General features: G+C 39.8%; 1 protein-coding gene across 2 annotated transcripts in view; it reads left to right on the top strand.

Annotated features, from left to right (window-relative positions):
- LOC149319337 (P protein-like) overlaps positions 1-25,583 on the top strand; it is a 197,654-nt gene that overhangs the window by 118,234 nt on the left and 53,837 nt on the right. For both annotated transcript variants that reach the window (XM_089508038.1, XM_089508036.1), the window contains exons 18-21: positions 3,737-3,864; positions 15,073-15,132; positions 15,511-15,615; positions 20,899-20,992. In XM_089508038.1, coding sequence (XP_089364164.1) covers positions 3,737-3,864; positions 15,073-15,132; positions 15,511-15,615; positions 20,899-20,992 — 387 coding nt within the window. The remainder of the gene's footprint in view (positions 1-3,736; positions 3,865-15,072; positions 15,133-15,510; positions 15,616-20,898; positions 20,993-25,583) is intronic.

Raw genomic sequence — 25,583 nt, 5'->3', positions numbered from 1 at the left:
TTAAGTACTATGGTTCTGTCCTATGAAATCCTGGAATTCATAGTAATGTTTTTTGTACTAATGTTGCACCTTAATGCAACATTGCGTTATTGTTTCAGTTTAGGGAGGTATTTAGAATTCTCAGCCAGAGAGCTCTAGTGGTTCATCAAACTACAAACCCCAGGATTCCATATGACAAAACCATGCAGTTAAAGTGGAATCATAATGCTATAATTGTGTAATGTGAAAAGGCCCCAGATCAAAGCCATTCTTGTTTGGAAATGCCAGGGAAAGCTGGACATCTTCAAAAAAGAGGCTGAACATCTACTTGCTTGGAATGCTTTAGCCAGAGATCCTGCACTGAGCAAATGGTTGGATTTGATGGCCTGTGAGGCCTCTTCCAATTCTGTCATTGGTGTGTATCACACTGAGGTTTTTGCAGCTCTTATCTGAAGCCATTGCGAGTCCAACGATGCGAATTCACATGATAACGTGATGTATTATCACACGTGATTGCTTTCTATGGAGGTCGTTCCGAGATGCATCCATTTTGGTGAATTCAGTAACAAGCAAATTCACAAAAAATTGCTTCTAAGCTCACTTCGATTTCACTCCGAATTGGTCTGGTGTCGAATGCAACTTTGCTTCCGTCCTGGTACACCCCCCCAAACCTCCAAGGTCCCACATTTTCCATGATGCTGTGCTGCAATTTTGCCCCATTTGCTTCCAGTGCTCCTTCAAGAAGGGAGCTGGATGTAGCTGACAGGGATGAAGGGAATGAAACAGGAGGCTGGGGGGAGGGATGGGAGCAATGGAGGGGGCCATTGGAGGCTGGCGGGAGCAACAAATTCCAACTCCCAGAATTCCATAGGCTCAAGCCAAGGACCCCAGAACAAACTCCAACTCTCAGAATTCCATAGCACTGAGCCAGGACAGATAAAGTGGAGTCAAACCGGATTATTTCCCCAGTGCGGATGCAACCTAAGAAAAGGCAACTGTTACAAAGGGAAGGAGAGTGAATTGGATTCAGAGAAGTGGCATTATAGGGAGCCTGGAGAATAAGGGAAACCGGATCATTTCTGCACTCCTCCAAAATGGGTCTCCTTCAGATCCAAAGGATTTACTTCCAATTAAACCTGCAGCTTCTACACTGATTATTTTGCAGTAAAAGAAATTTAATAATAATAATAATAATAATAATATAATATTAATTTGCTGAGGCACTGGAGCTCTCTGGCAGAGAAAGCACAATGTCTCATGACACTACAGTTCCCAGAATTCCATGCCACTGAGCCAGGACAGTTAAAGTGGAGTCAAACTGGATTATTTCCCCAGTGCAGATGCAACCTGAGAGTAGGCAACTGTTCCAAAGGGAAGGACAGTGGATTGGATTCAGGGAGGTGGTATTTTAGGGAACATGGAGAATAAGGGAAACCGGATACATTCGAATGAAGCAGTGGGGGATGCAGGGAAATCTGACAGGGAGGACCCTAGAGTAAATCGAGTAAAAAATAGAATAAAATAGAAGGGAAGAAGAAACGTGAAGCTGTCATTCACGTGAGGCTAGCATTCACATGAAACTGGAACCAGGAAATGGCCCCCTTCTTCACCCCAGAAGTGCAAAGGTTTGCGATGCATTCAGACCCCCACTGAGCATGCGCAAGGGTGCCAATTCATATTGTTGAATCCACATGGTATGTACTGTTGTGGTAATTCATTGCACTGGCTCCACTTTGACTCAGGAATGGCCACAATTCCTTTCTTCACGTGTGATAATTCATCACGTGAATTGCCTTGGATTCAAAGTGACTCTGCTTTACCCTCACTACGGAAGGGCCATGGAAGGGCTTTGGATTAGAGTTCCAGTTTCACATGTGATAAGGGCCATTCTAAGATGGGACAAAATAAGTTTATTTGAAGAGTTTTGCCCCTGTTTTCTTTGTAATATTACAGTTCTTGTTTAAATGGCAATTTGTTGGGATCTCTAAAATGTACTTATTTGAAATGATAAATTCCTCTGAATGACCTCATATTTTTCTTAACTGTGTGCATGTGGTATATAAAAACATTTTGAAATTCTGACTTCGCAGCAAATGTAATCAAGGATGTTAACAGATGATATTATTATTATTGTTATTGTTATTATTAGCTTTACAAAAAGGCATACTGTGAGCACGCCTTTAATATTTTTGTTAAAAGTTATTTTAACTTGCAATGATTTTTTAAAATTCAGATTTAGACTTTGTTTTTTAGTGAAAAAAATTCTTTCATATTTGGGTGTCAGCCAAAGAAAATAGAGAGAAAACCCGGTATACTACGGAAATGATATTTTCCATATTAGTAATCATAAAAGACTGCAATTATAATCATAACCTTTTGTTTCCCTTTGCTTTACATTTTATTTATTTTTTTCATAACCCAGAGTTTGAATATTTGCCTTGGGAAATTCAGCATTGACACTGAGTATAGTAATTCACAAAATACCTTGGGGAAATATCACCTTAATACATTGTTTTTGTGCTATTTCTGTTACACACACATTTCGTTTGAGACTAAACAATGACTCTACAAAGGGGACATTTTAAAATTCAAAGAAAGCACAACATGCTAAATGTTCATCAAAATCCTCTTTTTCTGATGACTGTGCCACTGCACAAAACCAGCCATTTACACTCCATTCCCATAGGAATCAACACAAGCCTTGGCAGCAAAGTGTTATATGCTACCTGATATTATTCAGTACAAGGTGGTATCTATTTGGAAACAAGTTATCTGAAGTGGTTCAGCATATGCCTGGATTATAACCCCCAGAGTCCTCTTAGCTTCTGAGAGTCACAGGCCTGAAACAGATGGGCCACATTTGGGATGTAGCATTTACAGTAGATGAAGATTACACAGAAGAGCCATGGCAGTTAAGAGTGATGCCAAACTGGAATATTTCTGCAGTGCAGAAGTAGCCTGAGTAATCTGAGTATACTATCCAGCAGGATATAAAATTACATTTATCATGGGTTTTTAGTATTGTGCACTTTGTATTGCAAGAGCTTCAGGGGTTTTCTGTTTACATTCTGCACAGCTGGAATGTTTATTTGTAACCCAAACTATTTTGTGTAAATGATAATGTTTCTTTTTAGATGCTGAAATCCCCCTCTTATCTTTGACAAGTGGGTACTAATAGTCACTCCCAAATCTGAGTCTCCTTGTCAAAGTGAAGTCCTGAGTGTTTTATGTTAATTCAGAGCAAAGACTTTTGGCAGAGAATTACATACTAAGCTAGGCCAGGTTTAGCTATGAGGCCTTTTTTCTGGCAATCATGTTTCTGTTCATGCATACCAGAAGATATTCAACAAGTATAGTATGAAAATGCAGACGAAGGAGAAATTCAGCTTGTTGAGTTGCTGCTAGACATTAATGATCCAGCATCTCTACCAAAAAAAGAAAAAAAGAAAATGGATGAAAACCTTGATATACATATGATTTCTGAGAATGCACTACTGCACATCAGAAACTTGTTTTCATAAACATACTTTAGAATCATAGAAGCATAGAATCATAGAATTGTAGAATTGGAAGAGACCGCAAGGGCCATCCAGACCAACCCCCTGCCATGCAGGAAATCACAATCAAAGCATCCCCGGCAGATGGCCGTCCAGCCTCTGTTTGAAGACCTTTAATGGATTAATTGTTGGTGAAACACATATATGTGGTCAAAAGTTGATAAAGCTGTTATTAATGCTATCTTTCCTCTTTTATGCAGGGTGGATTGCTATGCTAGGAGCTATATGGCTTCTCGTGTTAGCCAACATTCATGATTTTGAAATGATTTTGAACAGAGTGGAATGGGCGACACTCCTTTTCTTTGCAGCACTGTTTATCTTAATGGAGGTAAGAAGAATATTTTTTTAGGAGTCTTTAATTTTTCCCTCCTTAATTTTAGTTTTACACAGGCATGAAAATGAGTGTGGTTAGGAGATCTTGCTCAGAAGATGAGACTGTAAAATGCCATTATGATGAAATTTCAGATGCATGCAATCTTCTATCTCCATCAAAGTAGATTCTTGATTCCATTATATGCAGATATAATGTAACAACAAGTAGAACAGGTGTGGAAGATGGGCATGTATACTATAAATTGCCATCTATAGAGTCCCAATTAGTGTAGTTATATTTTTTGGATTACTCTCCCTGAATAGACCACAAGCATGGTGTAATGGTTTGAGTGCTGGAGTAGGGCTACATCAGACCAGGGTTCAAGCCTCCACTGATCCATGTAATCTCAGAAAGGTCATACTCTCTTACCTTAAAAGTAAGATAATGTATAAATCTTGTCAATCCTAGGACAGAACTGCCATAAGTCAGAATTGAAGACCCACAATATCATCATCAACAAGAGTACAATCAATGACTCACTATGGTAGCGATAAGAGTTTCACAGTTCTGTTCAATCCAATGTCAAAGGAAATTATTGCATTACCTTTGCTCCCATCAGAGATGTAGGATGTAACTTTAAGAAGGCGGATCTTATTGCATTTACCCATCGTTGGGCAGCTGGCAGCCCAATTGAAACCTGGGCTTCTCTCGCTTCTTCTAATGAATTAGATTTTCCTGTTCTTGGTTGCAAACCGGCTGCCTGCTGCCTGGTGACAGGTGAATGCGATAAAATCTGCCTTGTTAAAGTTATAGCCCACACCTATGCCAGGAGCAAAGGTAATGTGATAATCTTCTAGGATAAATTGTCCCCTTTGGGCTGTGCACGTCCCAGACTGGAGCCTGTTTATTCTGAGTTCAGTGTAAAATGCTGAGAATCAAAAAAGGTTTTATTTGTGATCTCCTAGGGTTTTTTTTAAAATGCAGTACCATCCTTCACCTGTTCTGTTGTTGTTATTCTTGTGTGCCTTCAAGACATTTCCGACTTATGGTGACCCCAAGACAAAACTATTATGAGGTTTTCTTCGCAAGATTTTGTCAGAGAGGATTTGCTATTGCTTTCCTCTGATGCTGAGAAAGTGTGATTTGCCTAAAGTCACTCAGAGGTCAAACAGACTGGCAGCTTGGAGCAGCTTGAGCAGCCAGAAGCTGCTTCAGCCCTGATTGACCCCCAATAAGCACGAGACCATGGTGATGCTGTGGTCCTGAGGGTGGCCACTGCTGTGGTCTGGAATGGACTGCTGGCAAGAAATTTTCCCTACTTTTTTGCGGCCAGCTTTGGACTGCGTTAGCCAGCTTCACCTTGGCTTCTAGCCAATCCCGGGGCATGTGTCATCTGTACATCATGCCCCTAGATCAACCCGAAGGCAGCGCTATTTGCCCAGTGGGTTTTATGGCCAAGCTGGGAATCAAACCCTTGTCCCCAGAGTCATAGTCCACTGCTCAAACCACTGCACTATGCTACTCAGAAGTAAATCCCATTAAGTGGGCCTTATTCCTAGGTAGGTGGTTGTAGGATTGCAGCCTTACTGATGTAGAAATTTCCAAAAGACAATGAAAAGTCCCAAAAGGCTCAAATTTTATGCATTTAAGGTGTGGCTTATTGAGACCCCAATATACATACTGGTATAAAATGGAGGAACAAGCCACTGTAAAAAGGACATGACAGAGTACTGTGATTGTTCACTATTTGTGTTCTGCCACACTGGCACATGTGGAGTCTAGGAACAGCTTGTCTAGTGGTATAGTGAAGCAAACTACTAAGAATATGAGTGTGCTTAGGAAATATTTCAGGAGCATTTATTTTTAAAGGTGTATGTTGCTCAACTGGCAAATGCTCTTTGGAGCACTTTATTCTCATAGAAATTCCAGATGATAAAAAACCAGAACCTGTTCCCAAAGGCTAGGTTCTCTTTTCATGTCTATCTATTGCAGGCTGTGGTTTTATGTGCTGGAGTCCTTTTTGAATTCATCTTTAATTTCCTAATATGAGCAGATGGAAAAGTTTGTGTCTATTTTCAGGAAACAGTATCTGTTTGGTTTATATGCTTACTTTCCCCCCTCTCCCAAGTTTCTTGAAAAGTTTCTCAAGTTTCAAAATACAGTGGGCCCTTGCCTTACATGGAGGATCCATTCCGGATCCCCCCGCGTAAGGCAAGTTTCGCGTATGCTTGAGCCCCATTCAAAATAATGGGGTTTGTGCATGCTGCGCTGTGCTGTGCGTGCACCGCAGGCATGTGCACCATTTCCTTTATGTTGTGCAGCTTTCAGCATAAGCTGAAAGCCGCATATGGGGTGCCCGCGTTTGATCCGGACACACTGTACTATTTACATTTTGTATCTTGAGTACTCATACAGATTGAGTCGCTCTTCTCTGAAATGCTTGGGACCACAAGTGTTTTGGGTTTAGGATTTTTTTTTTTATTTTGGAATATCTGTATTTGTTTACATATACATAATAAGATATCTTGGAGATGGACCTAAGACTAAATGCAAAATTCATTTATATTTCTTATACATCTTATATTTAGAGAATGAAGGTGATTTTATACAATATTTTAAATGCACGAAACAAACTTTGTGTACACCGAATCATCAGAAAGCAAAGGTGTCACTATATCAGCCATCCATGAAAATTTTTGGTTTTTGGAATATTTTGGAATTCAGAATTCTGGATAAGGGAGACTCCATCTGTATAGTATAGTAATTGTTAGCTTCCACCATGTTTATTTAGTAAAGATTTTAAAATGTTAATCTTGTCTCAGGATCATTCATTTGAATTCTTCAGATAACATTACTGAAAATACACTAGTTGGGGAAAATACAAAAGTTGGGAAAATATTATTATGAGGTATCAGGTTTCTATTGTTAAATATTTGACTTGCTAATAAATATTAAGAAACACATTGAAACTGTAGTTTCATCTTATTAACTAGGATATAAAAGTAGGATCAGATCCAGTCTAATTGAAAGCCAGTTATTCTGTTCCAGAAATAGTGATTAGAAAGCCCCCCCCCCCCCATTTTTCTGTTTATTTCTGGCCACTGAAATGTCTGGTCTATTTTTTTCCAGTTCTTAGTGCTGGAAGTTGATTTCTCATTATGGAACATAATGAATAATTGAGTACATTAATTTAAAAATTATTTAGTTATTAAATATTAATATATTAAACATTAAAATTAAGTTTTAATTAATTAATTTAATGAATGGTGTTGAGTTCAGTTTAATCATTTTTAGTATGCTGTGATTGCACTAGAAAAGTTATAAAACAAATCAAAAGCTTTTCTGCAATTTCAATCTATTATTGCAAATAACACTGGCCTTGTTATAGTTCTGAAACCTCCAAACAGAACAAGTGATCAGGATGGATTGGTGTACTCTTGTCATCTCCTATATACTTCAAACGGAACTCCTGTTTATAATGGCTAGTCATAGGATTCTGTCACAAAGAAAATTATAAATGAATTTTTATATCTAGATTTGGTGCACTTCCCTTAACTGAATAAAATTTATCTATGACCCTGGACAGACAGGCCCATTTCCACATCCTGGCGATGTGCTAGGGTTGCCTCGGGGCACCGTTTCCAAACTCCCCGAAACCCTAGGATGTCATCAGGATGTCATTGCTGTGTGGCGCCATATACAAGGCGTGTGTAGTGATGACGTCACTGTGGCGCAGCGTCCAGATGGACCTGTGCAGCAGTGATGTGCTCGCACCACCGCAGGCAGTTTACGGCCGCGCTAAAAGGAGCTGCTTTGCAGTGCTCCTTGACTTTCTGCATAGCTGCGCTGTGCAATTTGGTTGCTGCGATGCGGCTATGCAGAAAAGAGAGGTGGCTCCCAGCTGCCTCTTTCTGGTGGTCTTTACCCCACCTACATTAATCATCTCATAGAATCTTACAGATAATTTCTCCTTTCTGCTAGGTGACCTAATTATAGTGAAATGATTTGTGAATTTGTTAGAAGGACATTTTGTAGTCTTGTAATAGTAGACGATAGTAGATCTTGTAATGTACTTACTTCCAGTGTGTAAAAAGCAATGAATTGATGCCATAGAGTGTACACTAGATTCTAAATGATAATTACAGTGGCTGGAATGCTATATCAGTTATTTAGGCCAGGTCCACACTGGCCATAATAACCTGACTTTGTGAATAAGTGATGCAAACAGACCTGGGATAAACCGGGTTAGAACTCTGCATTCCTTGAACATACTTCAAATACATTTGCATCACCAACTCAATCTTTATTTGAGTGCTGAAATATGTGAACAACTGAACTTGCAGAGATGTGCATAGAAGTGGTTCCATAATGTGAACAACAAACCCAGAATGCAGGACTGAGATTATTTGCATAGTCAAGCTTAAAACAACATTGTGCAAATGACCCCTAAGTTGGCAATAGTGGTATTTTTGTATCTTCCTGGAAACATACAGCTCAAATGGAAAGATTTAAAATTGTATATACAAAATCATATTAACCAAATTTTAGTAAAGAAAAGTAGGTAGATTTAAAACAGCAATATTGTATTTTCTTTCAATTGATCTCAATAGTTTGTATTTTTCTCATCCAGTTGCTCAGAGAAATGAATAACCTTAATTCTAATTTGTGGTTTTGCAATCAACATCTAGTTGTAGCAACATACTCACTCACTGAGCACTAGCTGTCTCCGGTCTTGGATAATAATAGGACAGTGACTCATAAAGATATATACTGCTAGTATTGTCAGCCAGACTAACTTGGAAGAATTGCGGCCTGATCACAAATTCTGTTCAAATTACCCATTTCATTAAATCCTGTTTACATAATTTTATATCCAGCTCATTTAATAAAGCTGAGGGACATTGTCCATAGATAGTCCCTATCAATAGTAAAGAACAGTTTTATAATTAAATGATAGCATTACCGCAATATGTCATTGTATCTTGCCTCTATATTTGACAGCTGTAAGCATGAGAGGCAAATGAAAACCATCAGTTAAAGAAAATCTCCATGTTCATTGGTTTTCTTGTAGATGCACACAGTGGTCCTTTGGAAATACAAATTCTTTAAAATGATTAAAGGCAGTTCAGTGTAGCTTTCTCCAAGTGTCACAGCATTAAAATAAATAATCAGAATCAAATACTACTTTGCACATATCTTGATTTTGCTCTCTTATTTATAGAGTGGAATTCAACACTAACCTTGTAGCATCTTGCATCTATTTACTGTACATGTGAACAAAGAAGGCTTGCTTGCATCTGATTTCCTCTACCTATCCTATCCTGTGTTCATTACTGGCTGCTTCCCTTGACTCCTGACCCAGAGTCCTAAAATCTTTTTATCTCCACTTCCTGTGAAGAAGTAGACTTTATTTCAGCAAACCTTTGTTGTCAAATGCATGCTGGCCATGATAATGAGAATGCAAAGCATTTGGGAGAGGATGAGTGGGGCAAAAGGTATGGCCAGGGGCATCACTATGGAGTTGTGGGCTACACCAAGTGGCACCCTAAGGGTGTGTGTGACACTACTTTCCTGCAGATATCTGCCTTTTGGCAGAAATGGGCTCTGGCATTTGGTTGCATTCCTTTAAAGTGCTGGAGCTTAGCAAAGAGATGGGGTGAGTAGGGTGAGGCTCAGAGAAAGAAGAGGCCTAATTTTTAATTAAAAAATAATTTAAAATATTAAAATATTAATTTTTTAGTTTTGTAAAATTATTTTAAAATTTTCTTAAAAGACATCACAATCTTACCAAATTTTCACTTTAACCATGTGAAACTATGCACATGTAAGTACATTTAGACTGTGCATATGATACTGTAATTTAAAGGCATAATCTTAATTTTGCTAGTTATTCATGTCACAACTATTGCTATTATGCTATAAATTCAGTGATATATGGGAATTACGATTTATGAGTAACATTAGGACAATAAACCTTATTAAGGATTCTGTATGGTGTGGTATGGGAGGAGATTAATGGGTGAGTGTGTGACAGCATGAGTTACTGCACCGGGTGACACTGATCCTAGTGATGCCAGTGGGCACAGGGCTTGACCTTTCTTGTGCTCATCAATGTTCCACTGAAATTATTTCCTGTGACTCCATTATACCAGCCTCCCTTCTGTTTTGAACTCCAACTAATGAAAAAATCACTTAATGGTGATTGGCTGGGGAAGAAGGCAAAGTTAGGAGAGAAATAGTGCATGTGGCAGTTAACCGTACTCTCCCACACCTTTAAGTATTCCCTAACTCCTTGGCATTAATTAAGATTGGCATTAAGGGGAAAGCACAGGATTAGGAAGTTAATATTTTCCTTATAAGGTCTAGGTCTTCCTTGGGCTTACTCTGATTCAAGATAGAGGAAATCATTATATGTGTCTAAGCAACATCTATATTATCAGATGCCATGTATCATAAGGTTTGCATATTGCTTTTGCCATCAGCATTATTTCAATGATAAAGTACTTCACTCTAGTATTCTCTCTATTGCCTCTTCATGGGTGAACTATTGCTATTCCTCTTTGCTTTTAATGAGTTAAGAACAGAAAATTTAAGAGCCAATTATGTAAGGTCAGTTATGAAGGCTTTTGTCAGTGAGAGCACATCCCATAACAATGCTTGCAGTGAATGGCTAATACAAATACAATTATAATATTTGTAGGTTATTCCATTACTTGTTTGTATCTGAAAATATCTTCCTCTAAAAGTTCTGTATTTTGATTATTACTTTCCCCTGGATACTGCAGGGCAAGAGCAAACTTGAGGAAAATGTAATATAAAAGAAATCCTATATGGAATGGAAGAGTGGTTTGTAAGATTTTAAAATAACAAAAAACAAAAATAAAAAATCATCCCCAGAAGAGGAACAGAATATTTTTTAAATGATAGGAACAAAGAAATCAAAAAAGTTTGAATGCAAGTGAATCTTGTCTGGAATACATATTCCCAAATGGAATATAGTTGTAAGAATCTCCAAATGTTCTGCCTCTGTCTGGTTGCTAATGTCTTCCAGTTCTGGTGTTGTTTTCAAAATCATGCCTTGCTGACTATTATTCACCCAAACAGAGAATTTTGTTTTGCAGGCTAGGGCTGCTGGGGATTAAGGTTATTTTGGAGAAATAAATAAATATTGGTCATTCTATCAGAGGTATCTGTCTTGTATATTCCCTCTATCTTTTATACCACTGCTGATACATTTGCTCTTTCTTTTCTGTGCTCTTCGGACATTTGCTCGAGTGGTTAATACCTGTAACAAAGAGACAGGTGATTTTTCACCAGGCAATGTTTTCTGAAACATTTCTTGTAGAAGGCACACATTGGCCCCATTTCCACTTACATTTAAACCGGTTTGAGATTCACGTTGTCTATGTGTCAGTGAATTGATTTCAAAAGGTCTGTTGTTCCCACTATAAAAGCGGATCTTTTCATGATCCCCTTGTAATGGCTTCTTTTTTGGCATGATTGTCGTCCCCACTAATTTGTGCCACTTCAAAATGCATGTCAATCATCTGTGTTTATTGGTGACATAAGCACCAGCCCAGCTTGGAAACTATATTTTTTTAAAAAAATTGATAGAAGATTTGATTCATTGGTTTTGCGACTACTTGCCTCACTGAGCTGCCGATCTCCCAGCTTGCCACCCGAGTAATTGTAAGTAGTTGCAAAATCAATAAATCAAATCTTTTATGAATTTTATTTTATTTATTTTTTTAAATGCACCCATAGAATCATAGAATCATAGAATTGTAGAGTTGGAAGAGACCACAAGGGCCATCCAGTCCAACCCCCTGCCTGCAGGAAATCTCAATCAAAGCATCCCCGACAGATGGCCTTCCAGCCTCTGCTTAAAGACCTCCAAATAAGGAGACTCCACCACACTCCGAGGGAGTGTGTTCCACTGTCAAACAGCCCTTACTGTCAGGAAGTTCTTCCTAATGTTGAGCTTCAATCTTTTTTCCTGTAGCTTGCATCCATTGCTCCGGGTCCTAGTCTCTGGAGCAGCAGAAAACAAGCTTGCTCCCTCCTCAATATGACATCCCTTCAAATATTTAAACAGGGCTATCATATCACCTCTTAACCTTCTTTTCTCCAGGCTGAACATCCCCAGCTCCCTAAGTCGTTCCTCATAGGGCATGGTTTCCAGACCCTTCACCATTTTAGTCGCCCTCCTTTGGACACGCTCTAGTTTCTCAATGTCCTTTTTGAATTGTGGTGCCCAGAACTGGACACAATATTCCAGGTGGGGCCTGACCAGAGCAGAATAGTGTGGCACTATTACTTCCCTTGATCTAGACACTATACTTCTATTGATGCAGTCTAAAATTGCATTGGCCTTGTTAGCTGCTGCATCGCACTGTTGACTCATGTTAGGTCACATCAGAAGCACAAATGCAGTGCTGAGAGAAGGGGGGAATGCTGGCTCTACCAAAAAACTGAGGAGGGATGATAAACACCCCTCTACCATTATTCTATCCCCTCCAGAATGATGTGATTCAGATCCGTCGTTCCCACTTGTTGAACATGCTTCAGAATCAATTTTTTCCCCAAAAGAATTGCCAAAGAACTAGTGTCAGGAAAGAGTGGGTTTTTTTGTGTTTGCCTCACTTCATCGTGATTGAAACCGATCACAATAGGATCGGAACTGGTTTCAAGTGGGAACGAAGGTCATACAGTGGGCCCTTTCTTTACGCAGGGGATCCGTTCCGGATCTCCCTGGGTAAGGGAAAATCTGCCTAGGCTTGAGCACCATAGGTAATAATTTTTTCCCTCCCCAAACAGCTTCCACGTAAGCTGGAAGCCGTGTAAAATGCATTCGTGAATGGTGCGGGAGCACTGTATAACCCGATCAGCAATTTGCTTTAAATCATAGTAGGAACACAGCCGTTGATTGATATTAGTGGCAGTTTGGATCTGCTTGTGTTCAACCTCCCTTTCTTACAGTAAACACATAAAGCAGCTTTCTCCAGCCTGATACCTTCATGGTCCACTGAACTATAGCTCCCACAATCTTTATCCAAAATCACCAGCAATCATGTGGAGGCAAGATAAGGCATGGCCAAAAACATCTAGAAGTCACCTGGTTGGGAAAGGGAGATGCACATTTCCATACACGGGGGATGTGTCATAGAATTATAAGTTTCCAACACTGGCGAAACACCAGATTACTGCACAAAATATTAAATGAAGCATTTTTATGTGATCCGCATATGAAAATGCAACCCATGTGAAATCCCAGTTAATGTTTTAAGAGATTTTCATTGGCCTCAGGTTTAGATCAAGACATTTTGCTGCACCTCAACCCCCTCCCAGTCAAGGTGAGGATTCCTGGCTCTGTAAGTGTTTAAAATCATGCAAATTATTTGGATGCACAAGAGAGACAATCTCTCAACAATTTGCCCTACTCTTGGCTATAAAAATACAGTAACAACAAATTGAAAAAGTAACAACTTTCTCTCCTTTCATGTCATAATTGGGCCAGTCTGCATGTAAGTGAATTATGCTCATTGCTACATATTTTTGCATATTTGTATATTTGGTTAATTGTCTTCACTTCCATGTGGAAATTCACATCTATTTGCCCTCCCTGTGCCAAAAATGCACAGACATCTGCATTCATGCAAAGCAGACAGATGACCACACCTACATTTCCACAGATACTCCAGTAAAAACCATGACACCTTTTTCTATGAGTTTATGGAGTCCCCCCTCCCACTGCAAAAAACTTGAACTCATGCGAATCATATGTCACTGGATCACATTCTATTTGACTGGAATGAGGAATATTTCAGTTGTATAGACTAATTTATTGTCATCCAAACTCCATTGGGCAGAGTAGGCTATACATGAAAAAGAGTTTCGCCTCCCCATGAGTGACCCCAAGCAGTAAGTAAATGGAACTGGACAGGAAGGATTTGTGTGGCTTCTTTTCAGAGCTAGAAATCTGTGTGATTTTCAAGTAGAACATAAGTTTTCATGCACTGATTTGAAGCAGTATAACAAGTCTTAGAAAGCACTGATTTTTAAACTTTGAAGTATTTCTCTAAATGAGAATAAAATGTTTGTATTATTAACTTTTGATTAACAGTGGTCTCCAGTGCAGGAAATACAAATAAATGTATTTTCTTGTATGGTTATTACTCTCTTAACTCTAGTTCCACAAGAAACTGTAAATGCCAGTATTCCATAGCATGGAACCATAGCAACTAAAGAGGTGTCTACTTTAATTCTGTGCAGATGCAGCTAGGCTGTGTAGAGTCTGGTGGGAGGATGGCCTATGCCAATTATCAGGTATCATAGATATGGTATGATATTGCTTCTTTGGAGGGTCTAAAGTTTGATAAGTGATCCTCAACAGCTTTGACAGGTATTTTCTACTTCTGTCCCATAACTTCTGCTGAGCTTAGTTTTGCTGGCAAATTTCCCAGTTACCGGCATCTTTCAGGAAACAGTTTGCTCTGCCCTGGTAGTAGTACAAGGTGTTTGGAATCTTTTAGGTCATAGAGTTTCTAAAATCTATTCCACACATGCTTAGTTATGTGAGAGAGGGGAGGGAGGTGTATAGATGGAGAATAAGCATGAATAGTTATCAGAGAGATGAGAGAGAAGATTACCAGATGCAGTCTACAGAATCAGATGATTTGGAAGAAATCTGGACTACTTCCACTCCTGGCAAAAGAGAAATGTATTGGAAATAAAGGGAGAATACTATATTTGAACAATTTAACCAATGCTGTTGTTGTTATACTGGGTTAACTTCATAGTTCTTATTAACCTAAATATTAGTTAACAGTAAGTAAATTCTGTCCCTTTCCTTGAGGGAGGTCCAGAATTCTGCTGTTTTTCAAGCAGAATCTATATTAATAGGTTTAAACACTCCATGCTGCCAGAAAGATGGCCATGATACAACCTGGGTCAGTGTTTGTACTGGAATAAGTACACTGGGACTGGGGGAAATAAATGCAAGGAAGGTCAGTGATTCAAACATTCCCTTCAGGGCAGGATGAGGTGTGTTTGTATGTGCCTGTGTGTATGAATGCTGAGATTTGGCTCATGTATTTGTGTACACTGTCATGTGTGTTCCCTGCTTTCTCAGACAACAATGGATATAGCTTTGAGGCTGAAAATGTTGCACATCTCTAAGTCATAATATAGACTGAATTATTTTAATTATTTTTTTAAAACCAGGCTTTGGCTCATCTTCATTTAATAGAGTACATAGGAGAACAGACAGCTTTACTAATAAAGGTATGGTAATAATTTTCTTTGATTCCATTTCTGAGGTGACACTAGAAGCCACAATGGACTTCTAGTTGTTTTGGATACACTTCCCAGAGTCTGTTACTATTGTCCATGCCATAATATTAATTTATTTTTAAGAATAAATATTTCAGCTAGAAGTGTTGACAGTTCTTTGCCTTTTGTTCATTTTTCTATTGTATTTGATAATTATGATACAATTTTTAACTTACATAGTTCTGTTTTATACTGGGTAGATTTGTGGAGGAAAACTTTGGAATTTTGGCTCTAGTTGTAAAAAGAGCACTGTATTCGATCTTTTAGTTGCAAAATAATACCTTCCAGAAGAGAGAGGGTTCTTATTTAATTTCTATTTCTTACTGCCAGGTGGTGCCTGAAGACCAGCGTTTGACAGTTGCTATCATTTTAGTCCTCTGGGTCTCTGCTCTAGCATCATCCCTAATTGACAATATTCCATTCACTGCTACAATGGTAAGTTGCTTTGTCTTCTCTTCTTGTTGCTAGTAGAAACAAGAAGTATACCCTATCTATCATACTACTGGATACCTTGGTCATTACAGGTTTCTTCCTACATTTTAGTTTACATTTTACAGAACTGTTTCTGCATATCCAGTTCCTTTGTTGCCAAGGAGTCCCCTTTGATAGTGCTTTGAAAAGACAGATTTTAAAGTTATAATGTATACAGTACATGTAAAGTGCTTTTGATGTCAGCTTGGTGCTTTTCTTTTCTTGACTACCTTGGAAAATTGCATCCTGTAGCATATAATTGTGCTGACTTTTGGTACCTTTGTTAAGGTTCTTTTCACCTCAGGCTAAAAATCAGGTGTGTGGGCAAAGTCATCCAAGGATAATAAGAATGTGATATAAAATGATGGAGGGAAGCAAAAATGATGTTTTTAAAATCTAAGACACTTGTTAAAAGATTTAGAGTACCAGCAATCTTACCATTGCCAGGAGAGGATTGGCTGCCCATAGAGTCAAATACTGGCAAAGCACTAGAACTGTTATATATAAAATTAATAGTATATGGTCTGGAAAAGGAAATCATTTATACCTTAATGACTTGTTGGAGATGTTTCTATGCTACAGAAGGATAATCTCACATTAGAGATGGGAACCATGCCATATTTAACACAAAAGTCAAACTAAAGCAAGTTTGTTGAAGAACCTTTCCTATATTACAAGTGAAATGGGTGTATTGCCTTTCAGTAAGTAATTAAAACCTTGGAAAAGCTACTTTTTAAACTATAACTCCAAGCATTGTGAGCCAGTGTCCAGTTACTAGCCATGCTGGTTAAAGGATACTGGAAGCTGTAGTCCAGAAAGTAACATTTCCAGTACAAATTGAAATCAAATGTCAGAAATTACTAATGTAGAACCATAAAAATTAATTGCACTTACTTAAGTAGTAACTTTGAGCCTCTGGTATAAAGAGCCATTGTGATGTGTGGCTACTGCCCGCTGGCTGCCCCAACTCCATCCCCACACCACCCTCCTGACGAGATGGTGGGCAGCATCATTCTGCATCTTCAGTGCAGCATTTACATGAGCTGTGCCAAATAAGCGGAGAACAGCTGTGGCAGCAGCGGTTAGGACACTCTTTCCACAGTGCAAAAAGGAGCTGCTTTTTGTGGCTTCTTTTTGTGCTGCAGAAAGGCCAGATTGAGGCCGCTGCGTGTAGTTGCCATGGCCCCGATCCGGTGAGGAAAGGGGCAGCTGCAAGCTGTTCCAAAGGGGTGGTCCATTGAGCCCCTTCATGTCATATCCAATTCAACGTGTCTCCTTTAACTGGGACTAACATTGGGTTTAACTCTCTGGGAGAAGCAGGGAAGTGTCTCAAAAATCTGGTTGAGAGGCTTTAAACCCAGTTACTGTATGTGGGGGAGGAAGACAGTATTCTTGAGGGCAGGAGTTCATCAAGTGCTGGAAATAATAGCCCAGTTGTTATAGAAAGAACCAGGCAAATAGTACAAGAACTCAACAGTGGGAGAGAAAAAACCTTAAATAGACAGCCAGGGGGGTGTAGGTATCACTGAAACCTGGTCGGATGAGTCTTATGATTGGAATGTAGTAATGGAGGGGTATAACCTGTTTCAGAGAAATAGACCAAACAGGAAAGGCATCTCTTTTGCTGTAAAGGATGCAAGCTACAGCAAAAGAGATTCCACCTCAACATTAGGAAGAACTTCCTGACAGTAAGGGCTGTCCAACAGTGGAAGTGTAGTGGAATCTTCCTCCTTGGAGGTCTTTAAACAGAGGCTGGATGGCCATCTGTCGGGGATGCTTTGATTTGGATTTCCTGCATGGCAGGGGGTTGGACTGGATGGCCCTTGTGGTCTCTTCCAACTCTATGATTCTATGAGGAGCAGCACTTGCTTTTAGAAGCACCCAAATGAATTGAAGATCAAAGCACCGGTGACAAATTAAAAATTGAGAAGTGGAAAGATCAACTATATACCAGAAAATAAAGTTCTAATATGTACATAGCCACAGTCTGCTCTCCTTTTACAAAGCTGCTTTTTCTATTTACAGGTTCACAGTTGGTATTGTAAACTAGAATAAATGTGGTATATCCCATCAGATGTGATTTAAGTTTAATTAATTGTTTTCTGATTTTTCACTTATTTCTTTAAGCTGAAAAGGTTTAAAACCTAATGCATTTGATTAAAATGACTGCTTTTTAGCATCATTAACTAAATAGGCAGGGTGTTCTGCCCCTAGACTGTTATGCAAAAAAATCCTTATTCTCAACATGTTCTTAATTTTTAATAAGCCACTATTGTAGACTGCATATGTTGAGCCATCTGTTTATAGTTTTCTGTTTTATTACAGAAGCATAGGATTTTTTACATTAAATTACTCTTTCATACTTTCCCCTCTTAATGCAGTGTAATAAACCACTGCGCTAATCAACATTTCACACATCATATAGTATTCTGATTATGTGGCAAAATAGTGTTGTGTGGGGGAAAAGGTTGGTGGCTTAGTGATATACGGTAGTATACACGAGATCTTTCTAATGTAATTCTTTCTAGTGTGCTTCTCATTTTATATTTTGTTTTATTACAACATTAACACCAACATCACCAACATTATTAATTACAAGATTGTTTTCCCCACCTTATTGTCAGATGTACTCAATTCCATATCAACTGAGGATGCAGCTGGCCCTCCATATCCACAGATTCTTCATCAATAGATTCAATAAATCATGGTTCAAAAATATTCATTAAAAAAGCCAAAAAGCAAACCTTGATCTTGCCATTTTATATACTGTAAGGGACATCATTTTACTATGCCATTATATATAATGTGACTTGAACATCTATGGATTTTGGTATCCACTGAGAGCCCTTGAAGCAAACCCCAGTGGATACTGAGGGCCCACTGTACAGCCAAAGATGATAGATAAATAAATTCAAAACCAATGAAAAATGTTAAATCCAAGTAAAGCCAGGATGATTCCTTGGAAAGGGAATGGTCCTTGCATGCCTTTTGAAAATAATCAAGAAACTACTTATGAGCTTCTCAGCACCAGTACCACTAAAAAGGACATGTTTTTCCATGTCAATATGCTGGTTGGGGGAATCCTGGGCTTTGGTCCAAATGCACCCACCCCTATTCCAGGCTCTGTTAGGAAAGGAACTTGATGGATAAATCAATGATATTTTGTATGAGAGATCTTTTTCCCTTGAGGAACAGTAAAAATAAATATTTATTATCAGGAATTTTGGAGAATCATTGTTTGAATTGGTAGATTCACTAATAGCAGGTTATTTGTCTTTCAATATTTTTTTCATGTGTTCATATGTGACGATTAGAGCCAATGTGGCATAGTGGTTTGGGTGTCTGGAAAGCAGGGTTTGATTCCCAACTTGATTATGAAACCCACTAGGTGACCTTGGGCAAGTCACATGCTCTCCATTTCAGGGGAAGGCAATGGCAAACCTTCTCTGAACAAATCTTGCCAAGAAAACCCCACAATAGGTTCACCTTAGGGTCACTATAAATTGGAAATGACTTGAAGGCACACAACAACAACAAATATGTGACAGTACTTTAAGATTTTTGAGTTTAATGCTAAATTGTGCTAACAGCAGCACAGAAAGCTGTATTACAGATACAGTCCAAGATTAGTGTTATAATTCACTGGCATGGCAGTGGGGCCCATCTATGCTACAGAATTACAGCACTTTAACTGTCCTGGTTCCCTCCTATGAAATCTTGGGATTGACAGTTTAAGGATGGGCATAGAGAATTCTTCATCAGAGAACTCCAGTACCTCATCAGACTACAAAAGCCAGGATTCCATAGGATGGAACCCTGGCAGTAAAAGTGGAATGATAGTGCTAGAATTGTGTAGTGTGAATAGGCCCCAAGATAGAAACTATGGTGTGGAGAATGTTCTATTTTGCTTATAAGTGGCAAAAATACATTAAAGGAAAACTTGTATGATTTTCCCAAGGTTATGATGAGAATGTGATGTGCAGCCTATGTAGGTTTACGCTGGAGCTTCACGCCAGGATAGCCACCAAGTAAACTGCCTCAGAGCTGTGTGGCTGTTCAGGAATCTCCTCCTTCTCTCTGAAGCTGATAAAGCACACTCAGACAGATGTCTCTTCAAAGAGGCTCTTTTAATCTTCAGTTGCTATTTAGACAGATTCCAAAGCTACTTTCACTATACATCCGCCACCATCAACCCACACTGTACAATGAGACTTGACCCTTATATACACTTTTACCATGCGACCACAAAGTCCAGCCTCTTCCTGCTGTGTCACCTTAATTCTTGTCCCCCAAACAAGATGACCATGCATATTTACAGTAGTTTTACAACACTTCGCAGTGCTTTCCAACACATGATGACCTTGTAGAGACATCACCCAGCTGACCCAGCTGTATCCAATTACTTGGTTACCATGCTGCAAGTGACCCATAGTTACCTTTGTCACTCTTCTTCACAAGTAGACATTTTATTTCAGGCTTTATTTTCTGACAGGTTACCTATTAGGTTTCTATGGCTGAGCCAGGATTCAAACTCTGGTCCCCAGAATCCCAGCCCACTGCTCAGAGCACTATGTCATGCTGGCTTCCAAGAAAAGGCTCACAAAGCCACAAATCTTAGAATTCATAGCATTCTAGCCGTGGAAGTTAAAATGGTGTCAAACTGCATTAATTCTGAAATGTAGATGTAGCCAAGGACTATTGTACTTTTATGCTGATTGCATCACCACCATAATCACCATCACCATCACCCCCTGAATCATATTGTTGGTCCCAACTAGAAAAAACCCATTTAAACAATGGGATTTACCCTGGTGTGAACTTTCAAATTTCTAGTGAACAATTGATTAAGTAGATCTACCCTAGTTTGGACTAACCCATAAGATTCAGCCCCATCCATCCATCCATCCATCCATCCATCCATCCATCCATCCATCCATCCATCCAAAGATTCCAACAGATCCTAGCACATGATGCTGCCTTTCAACTATGGGGGAGTGTGGGTATGGGGGAGCATTCAAATGTGCCATCTTTGCAGAGCACCCCTAAGAGAACTGTGCCATGTGCTTTTCTGAGCCTCTGAGACAATACTAAGTGGAGCCCCATGTCAGTTTCAGAAGACATCAAATGTTAGTCATCAAATTCATCTTGCCTCTCCTTTTGTTTGTTATAACTGGCCATTAGGGTTATGATCATGTGTATATAGTCAATAATAATCTTCCCATTATTATTTTAATTTATTCTTTGCAGATTCCTGTACTTCTCAACCTGAGTCAAGACCCGGAGGTTAACTTACCTGTGAAGCCCCTAATCTTTTCATTGGCCATGGGTGCCTGTCTGGGAGGTAAGCAGAGAATCCATACAGGTATCTGAAAGCAGAGCTGAAAGTGCCACATCACATATAGAACCACAGAATTAGAGGATTGGAAGGGATCCCTAGGCTCTCCTATCCCTTAAATCAACTAGCTGCCAGTTCATGAAATTCACATCTAAGGCATCCCCTTTAGGGCTGAATCCTTGAGGGCTTTTCATTTTAAGGATGCCAGAATTATCAGATCATTGCTGTTCCAATATGAGTTGCAGTGAGAAATATAATAGATTTTCTACACATTTGTGCTGTTTAAATATTTTAGGCTATATTCTGTTCACATCTGTAGGACAGAATGTATCTGTGTGAGTGGGGAAAGGACAATCATTCCCCCCCTCTCTTCTTTTCCCCTATAATGTACTTCCTGCCTCTCCAGAAAGGTTCTGCTTGTGTGTGTGTGTGAAACAAAAGAAAATATTGTCCATAAAATGGAGGCGGGAGCCACATTCAAACCCCCTTAAATGCTTTGAACTGGAGTTGTATCCGTATATAGGTCTGACTGCTGCAGTTTGTAAACAATCCTTTCCCCTATTGTAAAACGAATGTGAAATTTTCTGCTGGTCTGACTGTACCCTTTCTCTTTTCAGCTAGAACAGTGGCATCACCGAGTTTGGTGCCACCTGATGTGGGTGCCCAGAAAGGCCAGAAAGGGTTGTTAGGGGTGGGGGAGTCTGGCTGAACCCTTGTTCCCTCCCACTGCCTTACTTGTCTGTACCCTGGCCGGCCAGCCACTGACTGCCTGGCCCATTCCTGGGGGTGGTGCTGTGGACTCTGGAGGGAGAGCGGCCACACCAGACTCTAAATGGAAGGCATCCCCCCAAGCAGTGGCCTTCAGATGACCTGTTTAGGTTCTGGTGTAGCTGGTTGGAGAGCAGTTGCGCCAAACCCTAATTGACAGTGCTGCAGCACCAGAAGTGGCTGATACTGCAGGATGGTGCTGCAGCCTCCGGAGGGCCCATTTAGGGTCTGGTGTGGCTGCTGGGCAAGAAAGAAAGGGAGACAATATCCTTTCTTGCTCTATTATTAAAAAGTAATTTTAAGTACTGTCGGCCCTCGGTATCCATGGGAGGATCCATTCCAGACCCCTACTGCAGATACCAGAATCTGTGGGTGCTTGAGTTCCATTGTCCTGAATGGCGGTGGGGCTGTGTGGCTGCCCAACCATTGCAGACAATAGCACTTAGCCTGAATGGCAGGCCAAGGATGGTGGGGCAAGAAGCCAGCCACCAGATCCCTGATCCAGTCACAAGATCACGGCCCTTGCCCTCCCTCCCTCCCTCCCTCCCTCCCTCCCTCCCTCCCTCCAGCCTGGCTGAGCCAGCACCATCCTGGCTGCCTGAAGCATGCCTTGTTGGTCTTACTGCTGGTGAGTGGCAGGGGGCTGCCTCCTCCTTCTCCTCCTTGGCCACTTCCTCCTTCCTCTTGCTGCCTTCTCCTCCTCCTTCTCGGCCGCTTCATCCTTCCCCTTAGCCGCCTCCTCCTCCTCCTCAGTCTCCTCCTCTTCTGCCTCAATGTGGGCTTGCCATCCATGGAATCTTGAATCCACAGGTGGCAAGTTTGTGGATACTGAGGGCCTACTGTATTTATTGTATTGCATTTTATAACAGTCTGCTTTATATGACTTACATATCCTAAGTATTTTATTGTAAAATCTGTTATTCTTGGCTGTGCTGGTTTATGACAGTAACAAACTATTGACTGATAGCTCATTTTTTGCTTGCCCAGAAGCTGCACCAGTCCCATTTGATGTTCCACCCAATTGAGGTGTACACACCCCTGGAGTATCACCGGGTGCGGTTTGCACACTCTGTACCCCCTAGTGATGCCCCTGAACTAGAAACTAAGGAATAATGATTTTAAAAAAATCAGTGAATGACACTGCAATTCCAGTTCCAATATGTGTCTAAGGGACCATGCTTCTCTGCACCTCTACTTCACAACAACTTTAAAAGAAAAAAAAATCTTTGTTAAGGGAACCACTGTGACAAAACCAATTTAATTAAAGCTTGCAAACAAATTGATCACAACTTCATTTGATGCTGAAGATGACACAATTTCATACTCTCTAACCATCCCAAATTGGTAGAAATCTGCCCAAAATTAATCTTCTGTTGACCCACTTTTTGTGGCTGCTTTAAAAATGTCCCAGTTTTTCTCTCCTCTTCTCACTTCCCCCCTTCATTCTCAGCTTATTTCAGGTGCTGTAAATTGAATTAAAAGTACAGAAGTAGTTTGCTCAGCAAGTGGGAGAGGAAGGGAGGAATATTCCCCTTCCTAGTAGGCTCATGATAAAGAATGGTTCTCAAACTGTGGGGTGGGACTCCCAGGGAAGATGCAAGAGTTGTTTGAGGGGAATGAGAGACTTAGAGGGTGAAGGGAAAGGCAAGGAAGATGCTTGGAGCAGCTGCCTCTACCTGAGGGAGGAGGAGGAGAAGAGGGAAGCTCACTGCATCATGGCCTCTGGCAGGGCCCAATATATTCCAGCATATGAATGTGCAAATGAAATTATGTACAATAAACAAACAAAATATTTTTTATTTCTATACTACATAGAACTCAGGTGCCTGCGCCATTATTTTCAATGGGACTTGAATATTAGTAAGTCACAATTTTCATGGGGGGTGGGTGAGTCCGGAACAGATCCCCTGTGAATTGGGAAAGGCTACTGTGTAATTATTTTCAATATAAGTACTTAGTGTCCATCAGCCACAGTTTTCATATCTTACAAAAGGCATCCCCTTTTCACTCTTACAGAAGAGGATTCCTTCCATAAGAACACTGCTGAGACACATACATACATCATCTTAAAAGGAAGAAAGCCTTTTCCCCCCTTCAGAGATATTGTTTCAGTCATATTCAAAACTGATGTGTGTCTAAATCAAATGAATCTCATATGGTGCATAAATTCAAACTTAACTTTTGAAACATATAATTCAAATAACACTAACAGATTTCCTAAAATGTGCAAAGTGATTGAAGTAGAGAATCTGTTCCATCAGATTCTTAGAATGGGCAAATCACGTGGGCAAGTTGATTGACTTTTGATTGCTATCCAGCTGGTATGAGGCCAGTGTCTAACTCTGTAGGCTTGTCCTTTGATTTTGGAACTATTGCAGAGTTGTGACTAAAGACTGTGAACTGTAAAGACAGATGCTCCTGTTTTAATGGCTACATACCCCACAAACTATGAAGAATAAATTTCCCAGCTTGAGGAAATGGTGTCTGTTGTCAGTTTTCCAGAAAACTCGTGGTGGAAAGTTTTCAACAACTCTAAATACACATCTGTACAGTTTGGGATTTTTCAAACACAGAGTGGGTTTTGTTATTGTGTGCCTTTAAGTCATTTGTGATTTAAGGTGTCCCAAAGGCAAACCTATCTTGGGGTTTTCTTGGCAAGAATAATTCATAGGGGGGTTGCCATTGCCTTTCTCTGAGGCTAAGAGAATGTGACTTGCCCAAAGTCACCCAGTGGCTTTCCATGACTTAGCAGTGATCTGAACCCTGGTCTCCCAAGTCATAATCCGACCATGGAATCATAATCCCACCATGGATTCAAAGGACAACAGAAAATTTCACCAAAACCCACTTTAGTAGTATAGTAAAGAAGATCAGATGAATTCTAGTTTGCCTTAGAGGGTTTCGGGTTTCTGATGGAAGATTTCAAAGCCCATTTAACGGAATCAGTTTCTACTTACTCTGTTGGTGCCTTAAAACACATTTACATACAATCCAAATGGAAAGAGGGGCAGTCCAGATGGATTTAAATGGGGTCATATTTTTTTATGAAAAGCTACAGAGATGGAGGCATTTTTGTATACTTTACTGCAGTTTCCCTCACTGTAGTCACAGCTGATATATATCAACCAATTTTATGAACAAACTCAAAGCCTATTACAAGCATAAAGAGATTTCAGAAGCTTTTTGCACTGTAATTAGACTCATTTAGTGGACCTGTTTATGGTGTTCCATTGTGAAGAAATTCTGCCATTTAAATTGTCATTGCCATCAGCATCACAGGAAAGAATCCAACAGGTGCACTTTGCTGATGGGGAAATGTTGTACCTGTTGGATTGCATCATATGGTGTGTCAGCCTTTTCAAACCTAGAGTTCTGCATGCATGTCAGATTATTTTCCCCACAATCCCATAGACATCTAGGCAGTTATGGAGGTATAGTCCAGCTGAGCTAGAGGACATTAGGTTGGGAGGAACTACCATGAATAGTTAAGGGTACATTATTTAGGAATAAAGACTCACACCTCATGTTATATTAGCAGCATGTTTATAGTTTTGGGTTGCATAAGCCACATTAGGACTATGGCATGGGATTTAGGCTATTTTCCCAGCAAAAAAAGCCAAAGAAATTAGACTTTGAACAATGAAGTGAATACATTTTGGAGAAATTAAATTCGGCTAAAAGTTTAGTCTCCTTAGTCTTTTTGGATCTTGCTGTTAGTTGGCTAGGTTTTTAGATTAAGTAGATTTACATTCTGCCAAGTGTTATTCAAGGAAGCAAAGCCACAAAGGAGTATTGTGGCTGGAGTTTATTTGTAATTTATAAGAATAAT

The sequence above is a fragment of the Sceloporus occidentalis genome, unplaced genomic scaffold, assembly GCF_023333645.1.
Source record: "Sceloporus occidentalis isolate IW3139 unplaced genomic scaffold, rSceOcc1.0.p SCAF_2, whole genome shotgun sequence".
Lineage (NCBI taxonomy): Eukaryota > Metazoa > Chordata > Lepidosauria > Squamata > Phrynosomatidae > Sceloporus > Sceloporus occidentalis.
Note: the sequence above shows the minus strand (reverse complement) of the source record. Positions and strands in the feature narration are given on the sequence as shown.